This window comes from Falco cherrug, chromosome 5, assembly GCF_023634085.1.
Source record: "Falco cherrug isolate bFalChe1 chromosome 5, bFalChe1.pri, whole genome shotgun sequence".
NCBI lineage: Eukaryota > Metazoa > Chordata > Aves > Falconiformes > Falconidae > Falco > Falco cherrug.
The window spans coordinates 1,811,493-1,826,516 of NC_073701.1; the positions used below are offsets into that span (position 1 = coordinate 1,811,493).

Consider the following 15,024-nt stretch of genomic DNA (forward strand, 5'->3'; position numbering starts at 1 on the left):
ATTAAAAACAAAAAGGACTACAGGAGGGAAATAAGGAAGACAGTAAGCAATCTGCACACATGGTAAGCTTATACAGTGTAACCTGTTTTCTCTGACTCCTGTTTGGGTACAGTACACGTTTCAATTCTTACCCATAACCATCTTGTATCTCATCTGCTTCACAGTCAAAACAATTTTAGAAACCGCTGTTGCTTTTATGTGGTTTCAGGCTGTTCTTCCTGTCCATCTACCTATCGTAGTAGACACATGCTAAAAGTCCCAAGAGAAACTAGAATTCCATCAGAGTTGATCAGCAGACAGTGGTTGATATGCTGCACTAACACTTCTCTGAGGAGTCCTGTGAGTTTCTGGACAACATAACATTCAGTTTCTGGGCGGAAAATTGCAGTTTTCAGCCTTCTGGATGGGGTGATTTATTTTCTGCGTATAATCAGCTGCAGTATTCGTGCAGTGTGCAAGCAAATTGAAGCAGTAACTCTGGGAGGTGGGAATTTGCCAATTTGTCTTAGCCTTAACTCCAAAAGCAAAAATACAACAATTTAAATCTGTGCACTAACTGTTTCACTGCTATTATTTTCCAGAAATATCCAGCTGCTTTGTTTTGTGGGCAGGGTTTGAATGGATTAACGCTACTTCTTGTCCAATTTTCAGAGGGGCTTAAAAGCTTCCATTGCATCATAGCTTATAAATTCATTAAAGTACATTAATTTAGCATGGTCCATTGAAAACTTCCTGTCATAAGAGGAAGTATGTGACTATTTAATTTAGAAAATTATTCTGCTCCTCTCATCCCTCAGTTTTCTCCCCCACAGGACTAGGCTAGACATAACTAGAGCTCAGGGGGAAGAAGAGTCATGGTTCAATAGGATTTTTATTTTTTTTCCTTCATTAATTTACCTGGTTTATCTCATCCTGTTATGTAGCTGTTATATGTTCCTCTCTTCCAGACTTTTGGGCACACCAAATTAATTACTGAAACAGTATTGTGGGTTAGACTAGGAGAACGCTTCCGACATTATTTCGTAAAGAATAAAGGAAGGGAAAAGGGTGTCTTGGCCAAATAACTGTGCTCTATCTGGCTTTATAATCATATCACCTGATTCCAGTAGGGGTATTCTTGGTCAGGCTCTTTGAAGAGACAGATCTTATTTGTGTAAGTTTTAGCCAAATATAAATAATGATAAGTTATTAAAATATTCATAGGTAATAGTGAAAGCTGTAAATACTGATAGATTTACCAATGATAGCTAGATAACCACCCCCAAATTCAATACATTGCTTAACATGTTCTTCAAATCAGATGTTGCCTTTGTAACCTTGAACTTACTCCACCGACATTTGAATTATTTCTTTGAACAGGAATTTGGGATACCATGTCAAATTGTATGTCATAGAAGTATCTCACTGGATGTTCAGCTGCTGTGTGCATTTGATTCAAGAGCAGTCTGTTTTGTCTTGTTTATGGCCCCATTATTCTCTCTAGCTGTATAATATGGAGATGCATTATCAAGTATCCTGAACATGTTGCTTGCAACCTTAGGCATTAATAAAATTTTCCCTCTTATTCAAGAAAAATAAATGTGAGGAGCACTTTCTTCTAAAAAGCCTCTTGAATCTCTGGGAAGCACTAACTGGCACTTCTAGAAGAGACAAAAATCATAAAAAAAAGTTGCATTTTTTTTTTTAAATTTGGGACACTTCCCTCCTCTTTTCAGATTTTTCTTAGTACACAGCTACCCAGATTACCTCCCCAGACCTGTTTGTCCCCTGCACTGTTAAAATCAAATCTTTGACACTCATTGTCTATTTAAAGTGTAGCCCTTAAAGAGGTTATGCTGCTGAGGGGAAGCTGTTCCCATATAACAGCTATGCAGTGAATTTACAGTCCCTTACAGAGAAGGGCTGTAGGTTGCAACTTGAGGATATCTGTCTTGAAAATGAAATGCTGCATCCCTTTTTGCAGGAAGCTACTTCAGCTGCTGACACACAACTTTGTATAATGAGCTTCAGAAAGCTGAGTTCCAGTGTTGTTGATTTGCCTGCTTTCATGTCTGCGTACAGCATCCATGCTTTTCCCTCTGTTATTGTTCTTGAATCTCATTGCTTGCTGTCCTTCTCAGCTGTATGTCTCAGCATGAAAACTCATCTAGAATTACTTGGGCTAAAAGTAGCTATTGGTTTTCCATGTATATATCACCAACTGTGGCTGTGGCCAGGGAATAGCAGCAATAACTTGGTAGGGAATAGCTAGGATCAAGGACAAAGTGATAGATCTGCAGGGAGAAGCCCTGAGGCTGTACTTCAGCACATAACACCCCAGAGATGATCCAAGTGTAAATTGTGATCTGAGTTTAATAATGTCAAATGGCCACACAAGTAAACAATTAAGAAGCTATTTGTCTGTAAAGAGGGAGAAGCAGGGCACTCAGCCCGGTGAAAAGGGAGAGATGTTTGTGCCTTCTAGGTAGTTGCTCATTATCACTTGGAAGTGGTCACCTCTGTTATATGTGTGCTTTAAAATACTATAAAATAAAAGGAATCTGACTATGCAGACTCAGGCTTGTCGGGCCACAAGCAAGGGATGTAAGTAGTTTGTTCTGGAAATAACTCTTTGATTAGTGGTTAGTGAGCCCGGTTGTGGGGGATGCTTAATGCAGTGGAAATGGAAGGAGGAAATGTGTTGCTGGTGGACAGCAGAGAGATGACCATCTCAACCCTTTGAGAAATGTGGATGGTTTTTACAGACTTGTAACAGATTAGGAAAGAAAACTTTGTTAAAGTGGGTGAAAGCACAGAGCAGGAAAAAAGAGAAAAACAATGTATTTACTGAGAAAAGCAAAGGGTGTTATTTGGGCTGTATAAAAAAGAGGGGGTCACTATATGGATCTGGTTAAGCTTTTCTGTGAAAACTGCTAAATGGGAAATAGTTGGCTTTGTAAGGGAAACAATAAATAGAAGACTTACAAGACTGTTAGTCCTCCAAATATTTTTAGCCAAGCTGCAAGAAATATTTCCTGAGAAAATAATGTTTATATTGAAAACAGGCTATTATATTCTTTCAGGACACAAAAGTGGCTGGAGTTGACATGAAGGATTTAACGGATTAGATAGCTGTTCTTCAGAGTTACCAGTGATTGTGACATTCTTGGAGGCTGGTTTGACATACATTTGAGGAACTGTCAGTGGCTGTGAGTTTTGCTTGTTGGAGATGTAATGCTGTTTTTCTACATTTTGTAGTATTTTTATACTGGGGTATTTGGGGGAGAAGGCACTGCTGAAAAACTGTTGTCTTCATTGGAGAAGAGCTAAGCTTATTATTACTTGTTCTCTTTTGGGAAGGTAGGAACATTCCTGAAGTACATCATAGCTCCAGAGGGTGCTTCTGGTGTTGGATTTTTATAATACAAAACAAAGTTCTTTAGTTGTTCAAACTAAGTAATAATATATTTCAGAATAAATGTTCAAATGTTCAAAATAATAATAACTAAATAAATAACTAAATAAACACAAAATAACCTTAATTGATTGCAACTCTGTATACTTTTATTTCCTAGAGTTGTAGGTAGATGTCAGGTGAAGTCTTTCCAAAAAAAAGAAAAAATAAAAAGAAAAAAAGCAAACAGAGACCTCTTTGACAGTCCTATTCTTTTTAATGAAAATTGTGTGAGAAGTGATGCTTCTTTGACAAAGATCTTCCTTGTGGTGGCAGCACGATAAATGCTGCCTAACACAATAGGAAGCAACTGAAAATCATTTCACAGATTGATACAAAGATGAGATATCTTTTCTCTATTTTGTTTCATTTCACTGTTTGAATTTACTGGAAGGATTGCTTCTTTCTATAATACTATGGGGAAATGAAAATCCTTATGTGTGAAAATACTAGAATGTAACAGTACTACTGACCCACCAATCCAGATGATGGTGGTTATCAGGAGATGTTAAGTGAGATAAGAGAATCTGCAAATTTAGGACAGGGAGCAATGGTATTACATTTTAACTATCCACTTATAGCCTTTATCAAAATAAGACATACAGGTAAAATTTTTGGATGCAATAAATTATGCTTTCTAGTTTTACGAACTGTTAGAAATCATGCTGTTCTACATTTGCTTTTGGGTGGTTCACAGGACCTAGTTCAGGATGTTTTAGTAGAGGGCTTTCAGTCATAGCAACTTCATTGTAGCAATGTTCAACATTGTGCTGGAGAGAGTAGACCAAATAAAGTGTATGAATGTTCTATTTCAGTAAAGGGAGCTAGGTGAAAATGAAGTCTAATTATAAGAAAAAAAAACAACCACCCAAAACCCAAGAAATCTACAACTGTCCTGGAGGTCATATTTTTTAAAAAATAAACTTATTAAAAAAAAACCAAAAAACCAAGAGTTAAACGCATGACACCATTCATGAAGAAAACATCAGTCTAGCAAATGTTTTTCCATGGTTCCATAGGTTAGGAGGCGATCATAGGAAAAGATTAGATTTTCAGAAGAGAAAACTTGACCAAATTAGAAAAACAAGAAAGTGTATAAAATTGTAGTCTACTTTTTTTTTAAAAAAAAAAAAAAAGGGGGCTAAAAAAGAATTTGAGGAACACCCTGCGGATGATTCTTAAGCTGATAACTAAGTGGTCTTGCATCAAAAACAGGAGATCATTTAGGGGATCACTGAACTGAAAGCATAGAAGACACTCGGGGTTGATAAGACCCTAAGAGCAAGGCTCAGTTCTTGGTATTGGACTTTGCTGCTGGAGGAGTTGGGAAGGTTGTCACTTTATGCATTTTGTAGCAGCAAATCAGAAGAGCTAAGTCAGTTTCTTGTAAATTTACAGAAACAGTTATGTAAAGATAGACAGTTCAGCCATCAGCTGGCATTCAGCGAAAAAAACCTGAGATGTGAAATGGCAGAAGTGGTGGCCAGGGTGTGCAGCCAGCCACCATAAACAGTCATTGTCAGAGGAGCAGTTGATGGAAGTCATATTGGCAGCACACAAGGAGAACTCTAAGTGGGACCCCAGAAGCTACAAACTCATGATTTTTACTTTTGTCTTACCAGGGACGGTAGAGTCTTCAACTGAGAGTAGGATGCTGAGTGCACAAGTAAACAGTCTCTTTGGAGAGTTGCTATCATTTCTTCAAAGGGAAATCTTTCACTAAACTGCTGAACTCTGTGGGAGTAGTCAGTAAGCATGTGGATAAAGGGCATCCCAGGAACATAATGGATTTGAGTTTTTTGAAAAGCCTTTGGCAAGATTTATATCAGTTCTTATTTTTTTAAAAGATGTATTGGAGGAAATATTCATTACTAGTCTTGCAGCTGGCTAGAGCTGAAAGCCAGATAGGGCACAGTGATCACTTCCCTTTTAATGGCACAGTCAGTAGTCGTGCCCCTTGGGGATTCATGCTGGGAGCAATTTTGGTCAACATGTTCATTCATAACCTGATGAAGGTAGTGAACAGAAGTTTGTGGGCACTGCTAATTTCTTCTGGGTAGTCAAATGTTATGCCAAGGAAAGGAACTCCAGAAGGACTTGTGAAACAGAGTGGGTAGGCAAATTAGTGGTAGAAGAGCTCTAAATGCAAAGTAAAGCATCTGGGTAAAAGTAATGGGAAGCTTCTTTGCACAGTATTGAGCTGAGTCACAATGCAGGAAGAAAAGTCTTGGAGTCAGACGACTCATTGGCAGTTTACTGAAATCATTGGCTCAGTACAAGTAATTTTCAAGAAAGCCAGCAATATGTCGTCATCGCCGTATCACCAGGAAGGGTATTCAGAACAAGGCAGAGGTGATGCTTTGTCACTATACAAAACCTTAGTGTGCCCACATCCTGAATGTTGGGTAGGGCTTTAGCATCTGCATCTCAAGAAGGGAGTAGTGAATTAGAGGTGACAAAAGATAGAGGGGAGTTAATGCTACAAGGGACACAGTAGCTGCCCTAAAAGGAGAAGTTTAGAAATCTGGGGTGCTTCAGTTTGAAGAGGAGAAGGCTGACGTGTAGATGCAGTCAATGTTTACAAAATCAGAAAAGCACTGGATAAACTGAATATGGAATTGTTCACCCAACTGTGCAATACAAGACAGGTGGCATTCAAAACCAGTAAACAAAGAGTCTGGTGAATAGATGAAAGTACTTCTTTACACATCAGTTTTGAGCCTCTGGAACTTGTTGCTGCATGTCATTGTCAAGTGGGCAGTATCAGCAGGTTCAGAAAGGGATTAGACACATTCATGGGGAACACAGGTAACAGGACTGGGCCAGGGTTATTACGTTATGATATTCCCTAGTACAGCCATTACGGATGCTGGAGAAGTATGAGGAGAAGGTACTGTAGGAAGTGGCAGGCTCATGTGCTCACCCCAAATGCTGTCTCGTGTTGCTACTTGTGGAAACGGTGCTAGGCTACAGCTACCTCTGTGGTGATCCAGTACAATATTATTTCTTACGTTCTTATGTTTTGGTTGCTCAGTGAGGGCATTTCTCAGAATTTTAAATGGACTCGGGTCAGGAGGCTGAGTGAGTTTGAGGGAATGGCTCCTGATTGTGATCCATTGGTATTGCTCAGTGACAGAATCAAAGTTAGACTGGGCCTTTGTTCTGCTGGTGTCATATATATCTTCACTTCTTCCAGTTTCTTTGTATCCAAATCTGTCCAATCAAAGTGATGGACTACTGTACCTTAATGAGTAACCACATTTGAGCTGATGCACGGTGACTGACCAAATGCAGCAATTACCTGCCCCTCTTGCCAAGTAAAACACAGTAGCTTAAACCATGATTTAGTCTGACAAATGATTTGTGGTGTAAGCCTAGTACCTCCCAATTCATAGACCAACACAGAGTCAGTTACTGCAATTTGGGTGATGAATGTTAACTCGTTAGGCTCCAGTACTGAATTTTTTTCCAACTGAAATCTCTACCCTTCTGTGTGCATTTTTATATTTTCTCCCCCTTTTATCAGGCTTTTTCTTGACAGTATTCAGCACTCTAGACTTAGTTAGGAAAGGACTGTGTGTATTTGAGGATTAAAAGTGAGTATAACTTGCTAGAACCCAGATCTGCAGATTCAACTCAACAAATACTGTTTAGATCACTTGGTGTTTTGGTAACTGATGTAATGTCAAAGCCACTCATGCAGTGAAACACACGTGCAGACTTGGCTGTGGAAGCAGCGTCTGAAAGAGCTGGATCAATGACTGCACAGCTTTTAAAGGGAGTCCTTGTCAACACAAGTGCAACAGAGCACCAGCTCCTCTCTATCCGTGACTAGAAGAAAGGCATGAGAAATCACTTGGAACCAGATGGTGATCCCTTCTAAATGAGATAGGGGTCTCGAGCTTACTGTTTTCTATGAAATTCAGTTTACTCTTTGTATCTTGCAGAAGGTCCATTTGGTGCGTCTCGCTGTACTTTTTCTTGCGCATGGGACATTGCAAGTCAAATAAGCATGAGGAAATTAAAAAAGAAAAAAAAACTCTGGGAAAGGCAGAAAGAAGGGAAAGAGAATCAACCTGGAATATTTCATATCTCTAACCACTTAGCTATTATCTTGAGGTCAGATACCTCTATACAACATTGACAACTGAAATAGTCTAATGACTGTTAGCTAGGGAATTACTACATTTGAAATGTGACAGCAAAGGAATTGCCATGAACAATGCTAGTAGTTCTTACTTGTTAACACTTTACTGCCTTCCAGCTGGGTTGTTACATCATTTTGCAAGCATGAAGTTTTGAATGTCTTTGAGACAGTTAGCATGCCCCTAAATAGCCCAACCTGTCGATATTGAAGAGTGAATCAAACATGCAAGCAAAGCAGAACATAGATCACCTTTTTCTTCTGATGATTATCATACACAGCTAGCTAACAAACAACAGACAAAATGACAGGAAAGAAATTAAAGAACAGTATATGTGTCAGCAATGCTTGCCTCTTTTACTAATCCTAAAATGAATATTTGAAATGCAAAAGCTGAAGAGCGTATATGAAGCAGCTAAACATGGATTCATCCAACAGAGGTTGTTGAACAGCACATTTCTTGTCTCCGCCTGTAGGAGGGGGGCAATCACTCTGATGTCTGAAACTATTAAAATTCCACTATCACTGCAGTTTCCCCGGAAGGTTACATGAAGAGTTTTTTTGTATGAGCTTAAATGGGATCTTCTTTCCTCTTTTGTAGCAAAAGTTATGTGGAGGCCTGGTCCTTCTTTTTCATCTGCAGATCAGTATTATTTTTGACAGGATTGCAGAACTGAGGGACAAATTAAGTCACAATTCAGGCTGTACTGCAGTTTCACTTCAGCTGTTAATCCTGTTTTGCAGCAGGTCAGGGTCATTAAGACCTGTTGGTGCACCCAAAGCACTGACAAGCCTCATCTAGACCATTCACCCATGCACCTTCTGCCCAGTGCCCCAGGAGCTCCAGTTAAGCTCAGGCTCAGGTCCCCGGTCTTCACCTGAGCTATGTCACAGTGTACCCATGCTCAACCCTGGCCCTGCTGCCCCAGTTTTCTCACTGGGCTTCTTCATGAATTGACCTAAGATGTGACTAATTACTTTGCTGTGTGTGATGAGCACCAGACTGTCACCACCCCTGCCCTAATTACATGCAGCAGGACCTTGTCCTGGTTAGGGAAGTAACTGTTCTTGCCTGGCTTGTGGCTGTCTGCAGCCACAGCCTTATAGAGCAGCCCAGTTCTTGTTCCCTGCCTGCTAGCTCAGGCTTCTGTGAAGGACCTGCAGTTATTATACTGCCAGACTTGCTGCAGTGTGATGTAGCTCAGGTGAGGACTAGGGCAGTCTAGCCTGAGCTTAAATGGGGCTCCTGGGGCCACAGGCAGAGGGTATGGGTGGAGTGCTCAGGTCAGGCTGCTGAGGACAGTTAAGGGAAATTAGGGCATTCGGGGCCCTGATGCAGAAGAAACGAAGCTTGGGTAACTTACTGCAACTGGAAATGAGAAAGGCAAAGAGTTTTTTGTAACTATTAATGTATTATCTCAAATTGTAGGGAGGCTGTAGCACAGAGGCCAGTGGTTGGTTAGTTTATGTGTGGCTCAACTCTGTATTGCTAAAGCATTTTTTTCCTTTTTTAGAATATGAGCGGACAGGATCAAGAACCTTGCTATGCTGCTTGAATGCAGTGCATTGAATCCATGTGGTGTCTAAACCTTTCCGTTAGCTTGTCACTTGAACTTACTGAAAAAATAGTAGATTAAAAATAAATGGTTTTCTGATCTCTGATACTATTTATCTGTATTGATTTTTTAGACAACATGCATATAGATGCAGAAGGTTAAAATAGATTCTGACTTTGTACTTCCAGGTTCCTGAGCATGCAGAACTTGCCTGGATTCTTGGGTGCTTAACTAACGTGCCGCGTCTGCTACGCTTGCCCCAGTGGAAGGTATGGGCAGTTTCATAAATTGAAAGGAAACACATGGGAATTCAGTAGAACTGCTGTCCTTGAAATACTTGTTATCTGTGAAGTACCAACTGTATCTTGGTTATCCTTGCTTTAGGTTTAAGTAATTCTCTAGTCCTGTGGTGGAAGGAGGAAAACGTATCTTTCCAGGTCTGTTGTTACAAGTGAATGTTTTCCTGCTGGAAGCTACAGGATAATATTTTGGCAGAGACTTGCAGAAACTGTACTAGATAGGAGGTTTGTTTAGTGTTGTTAAACTGATTTGCTAGAATGCTTGGAGTTATTTCAATGCTTATTGAATAATGCAAAACAACTACAAGATACTGCAGTGGAAACCTTGAGCCTCACTGATTAAGGAGTTCCATAAACAGCTTTTCTTTTCCCACTGTGGAGGGTGGCTGTTCTATAGATTTTATGGAGGAGGGTACAAAAGAAGCATATGTTGGAAAAGGAGTGTAGAAATTATAAATACTAAAAACATGCTAAGTGATGAAGTTAATGCACCTTAAATGTTTGCCTTTACAAGTTTCAAATGTTCATCTCCTTAATCTTGGTGCTGCATCAGCATGACTGCATCACAGAATTCTTGCATTTAATTTCCTTGTATTTTATTTTGGCATTTAGTAAGCAGAAAAACCAAAAGGCAGGAGAGAAGAGTATCAAAAAAGGAAAAAAAAATTCTTTAGAACAGTTTGGCTTGCAGAGTTCAGAGCAGTCTTAAATACCTCCAGATGTTTTCTTTTTCCCTGTTTTTCTTCTTAATTAAATAAAAACAGTAAAACTTAAATACAGCAACCAGCGTTAATGCATGGCATAGATTAAAGCCAGCCTTTTCAAACCTCAGGTTCTAAAGTTAAGCTCTTAAATCCAGCTTTGACTGGATTGACTTTCCAAATCTACAGATAGGTGTTACAGGTGCTAGGCTTTGCCAGTTAGCTCCCCTGAACCCCTAGACACTTAGAGGTGTAGACAGAATACAGGGTCTGTATGAGAGGGTGAGAAAAATCTAAAGATATTTGAATAGTCTTAAAGAAGTAATTAAGATTTTAAGGGCTTTATTGTATTTAACTATTGCTAAAAGCAAAAAGTAGGTATGCTATTGCTAGAACAGAATTAGTATCTGTAGCCTGACTATCTTGATTTAAATGATCCATATTCTAGAGTGGGGAAGGATTCAGGACAGCGGGTGGGTTGTGGGGAGCAACATGAACTAATGGAGAGAACGCTGGACTCTGCCCCTGTAGTTATGGGTTCTCTTAACTGTCACTGACTTCTGGTGACTGTGTTCACTATGTCTTGATCTCTTTTTCTGTGAAACACAGTTATTAATGCCTTTTTAAATCTCTATTGTAAAGTGTTTCAAAAATGTATTGCTGAAAATTAAATGTAAGAAGTAGGGGTTATCAATACTGAGTGTAGTAACCCAGCCTGATTGGTTTGTGGTTTTAATCATTTTCATTAGTAAGATTACAAACAGAAAGAAAACAAAAGCCCGTTTTCTCCCCACTACAATATCAGAACACTGTAGCAAAATTCAGAAATGCAGGACATGAAATGCGATGTGTGTATTCACAAGGAGTAGATTTTACATGGTATGCTTTTCTCTAGAGTTACACAGTTAGTTACTCAAATTATGAGAATTCTAATCAATTAAAAATCACGGACTTTGATACCGTTAACCAAAAGTGTGATTCCTCTCTGTTTTTCTTTTGCAAACAGATGAAGTGTGCCAGCCAGAATAATGAAGGAACTGTTGGTTTGTTGACTTACCCTGTGCTTCAAGCAGCAGATATTTTGCTGTACAAGTAAGAGGCAGAATGTGAGCCCATGGGCAATTTCTGTTCAGCTGCATTAGAATGAAAGCTTGCCAGGTCAACATGCTAATTTATTAAGTGGGGGAGCTGGGTGTGATTAGGTCAGAAGATTGGAAATGGGTGACAGCTTTTTACCTCTCAAGTGGCTGGTTGAAACCTGGTTTGAAAGTAACTGAAAGGGCTGTAAAGAGAAAAAGCTGGTCACTTCAATTCTTAGGGAATTATAACACATTGATGTTTAATTATACATCTGCATGTTCACACACATACATATATGTTACCTTCTTTTTAAGTAGTTACGCTTTATTTTATGCAGTGTACTGTAGAGATACTTAAACTGGCTGTGTGTGGTATACCCATATTAGTGTGGGGTTCTGTGTGGGCTTGTTGATACTGATGAAAAAGTGAATAATTCACTGCACCTTGTGGCACCTCAGCTAGTTCAATTTTCTCTGCAGTGTACTATGTGCTGCAATAGAAATACACCCTAATGAGGGATTGGGTGACTCAGCATGCCTAAGTTTGAAGCCTAGCTGATAGAACTTTATAGGGCATTGTCACGACTGGTTGTATTTCATAATATGTTTTAAACTGTCTCAGTAAGTACATGTTAGAGGCAATGCACTATGTATTAATTTTTAGGTTCCAAGTGTTTGTACTTTGTGGAATTGTTCTGAATTGAAGTTGTGAATATTTGTTGGGACAGAGAATTAATACAGAACTATGAGGACAAGGACTTTAGAGGACAAAGTAACCCAAGATTAGCCAGCTGTTAACCCAGAAAAATGTACTTAAAGAAATTTAATCCTAAGTGATCATTAGTAGGGGAAAACAGTATTGTTACAAGACCAGTAGATGGTATTTCTAATTCACTTGAATTTTAACTAAAAATAATGGAAAGCAAGCAAAAGTCAGAGTGAATTTGAACATTAAAATGATCTTCTAAGCAGCGAGACCCATTTGATTGTCAAGCAGTATCTAAGCATGAAATTTAGACAGCATTATCAGGAATTACCTTGTTTTGATTCAGCCCAACCATCTATGTCTCTTCCATCTCTAATAAGATCATGTGATTCATCATTCCTTAGTGAAGCCTGTGGTTTGTTTGCTACCATGTGTATTAACAGCAGGCTGTCCAGACAGAGCACAAAACAAGGAAGTCAAAGGGAAACAATATCTCTTTGAAGAAATTTGACATAATATCTTTAACAAGAAATGTTTTAACATAAAAACATAATATGGGGAACAAGAATCAGGGAGAAATGGAAACACAGGAAGGGAACAGCAGTCTTGAAGAAGAATTAAGAGCTGGAGGAGGGGGAGAAACAGTATTAATTTGGTTGAACCAAGGATCAAAGAGACAGGAAAATGGACAGAAGGTAAATATACAACAGAAAGGAATAAAAACAGTACCAGGGCAGAAATATTAAAAATCGAGCAAGGAAAAAGGCAAAGAATCATGCAGAAGCATTTCTAAAAATAATGTGGTTTCTGTTTAGTGGCAAACTTTGTGAATATGGAACCATTTTGTCATATGGAAACATTTCTTTTGACCTGCTTAAAGTATATTGATTATGGTAACTGATTTTATGTTAGTTGTAGGCCACTGTGATTTCCTATTGGCTACTGTAACAGTTTTTAGATTGCCTTGCTGACTGTTTGGTGGGGAATAAAGGTGGACAAATTGATTCCTGGATGTCAGCCCAGTAATTCAGAATTGGAAGGAGGAAGCACCATGTTGAACTGAAATTTTCTGGGACCTTAAAAGATGCATAGTGAACTTTCTTACACTGGAACATATCCAGGATTCAGAGCTGAATACCCTACAAGCCTTAGAAAAAAAGATCGGGGCTGGGGGGGGGGAGGGAGAGTAATCAAAAGCTGGCAAGACTTCAAGTCTGCCTCATCTAAAGGAATCATACATTTTTAGTGACTATGATTAACTGTGGGAAAGAATCACCAGGGGAAGCAATGGATTCTTCACCTCCTCATGTCCTCTCATGCGGATTTTGTTTTCCTCCAGTACTGCATTCAGGCTATTGAGTTCACTACAGAAGATCAAATGATCCTTTGATCTTAACAGTTCTCCTCTATGAATGATAACATTTGCGGCAATAGAGGCACTGGCCAACATGATATTTATACAGTGGTGATCCATGAGGAAGAACCATTCTCTTCTTTCCTTCCCTTGATAAATCCACAGTACGAATTTCTCAACAACAGTTAAGTTTTCCTGAGACTTGACAAGGCAAGGTGCTTGCACTTTACGCCTTACAGACCTTCCTTACTTTGTTCATATACTGTAACACATGCTCTTTGATCTCTAAAGAGACAGCAGGAGATGCTACAAAAACCTTTCTTTGAGCTGAGTTTAATGATTTGCTCTTATTGGTATCTTTATATGTTGTTGCAAAGGGCTATTTTTGCCCTTGGAGATATGCTTCAGTTCAGCACAAAAAGGAAGCTCATCCTGGGATATAGTGAATTTGGGATCTTTTCCCAGAGCACCTATATCTAGCTGGGACTCGGTGGCTCAATCTGGCCCTCAGTCATGGAAGAAGCTGTGACAGTCTTGAGTAGCATTTCAGCAGAACCAGAGAGCTTTGCTGAGTTTCCTGTATCTGTCTTTTATTAAAAGGTCGACACATGTTCCCGTTGGAGAAGATCAAGTCCTGCACCTGGAACTAGCCCAAGATATAGCACACCATTTCAACAAGAAATATGGAGAATTCTTTCCTGTGCCCAAAGCCATTTTAAGTGAGCTGGTCTTGGTGTTTTTTGTTTTCGTTCCCCTTAACTGCACTTCAGGGTTGAAGATGGATTTAAATGTTGTGGAAATAGTTTCAGGGACAAAGAAAAGGGAGCAAACTGGTGCTAAGGGAGTGGAAAATTAAAAGCTGACAACAAGAGACTAGAGGCTGTGAAACTGAATTCCCCAGATAGACATAAGGCTTTCCAAATCCCTGGTAGAGGAATGTATGTGACGTCTGGTATTCTAGTCCAGGGGGCCAGATGCACTCTGCTGCTGCCAGTCAGCCTTGCTCTTCAAGTATTGGACCTTTTAAGAACTGGGTCTCTGCTCCATGTTGTTAGTTCAGGAGACAAGTAAGCAAAAAGACAAGAGACCTCTAGCAATCAGAATTCTTCAGGATCTGAGTGGTAGGTGTTTACATTAAGCATGCTAAACAGCTTGTAGGTTTATTGGTACAGTGCTCAAAAATCTTTTGAGTGTGTTTAGTATATACTTGCATGTTTCAGTAGGGGTATCTTGCAGAGCTTACACTTTCCATTTTTGATCTTGGACTCAGGGAGACTTACAAGGCAAATCTTCTCAGCCATTTTTGAGCTGTAAGGTCACAGGCCGGGGGAGTGAGGAGGAATCAGATGGCGCAAATGGCATGTTTGTTAAGAAACGTGAAGAATTGGGCAAGGAAGAAGCATTGCATCTTTGTTGTAAGTAATGTAGAGGAATGCACAGCAGAGACCTTCGCCCCTAAAAGGGCAAGGAGCTCTCACCTTAGAAAAGACAGGCAGTAATAAACCTTTCTCAGTTTTCAAGCCTCAGTGACAAAAATGGTGTTAGACCCAGAGTGGAGCTTAGAGAATGCTAGGTTTTGCAAACTCTGCCGTTTCTAATGAACAATTAAATACTAAGCACTGTAATGAGGAGCTGAGTGTAGCCTATGATGCAGGTGAGACTGTTTCCCAGGAAATAAAAACCTCAATTTGAAAAAAAAACAAACCAAACAAAAAAAAACAGGGTGGGGAAAAAAAAAACCCAAAACTTTTA

The 15,024-nt window shown here is 39.4% G+C and overlaps 1 protein-coding gene across 4 annotated transcripts in view; it reads left to right on the forward strand.

Annotated features, from left to right (window-relative positions):
- The window catches only part of WARS2 (tryptophanyl tRNA synthetase 2, mitochondrial), a 51,408-nt gene that overhangs the window by 25,910 nt on the left and 10,474 nt on the right, over positions 1-15,024 (forward strand). For all 4 annotated transcript variants that reach the window (XR_008732287.1, XR_008732286.1, XM_055710590.1 and 1 more), the window contains 3 exons: positions 9,322-9,402; positions 11,140-11,225; positions 13,873-13,991. Coding sequence is in view for 2 of the 4 variants with exons in the window: in XM_055710590.1 (XP_055566565.1) it covers positions 9,322-9,402; positions 11,140-11,225; positions 13,873-13,991 (286 nt within the window). In the remaining 2 variants the exon portion in view is untranslated. The remainder of the gene's footprint in view (positions 1-9,321; positions 9,403-11,139; positions 11,226-13,872; positions 13,992-15,024) is intronic.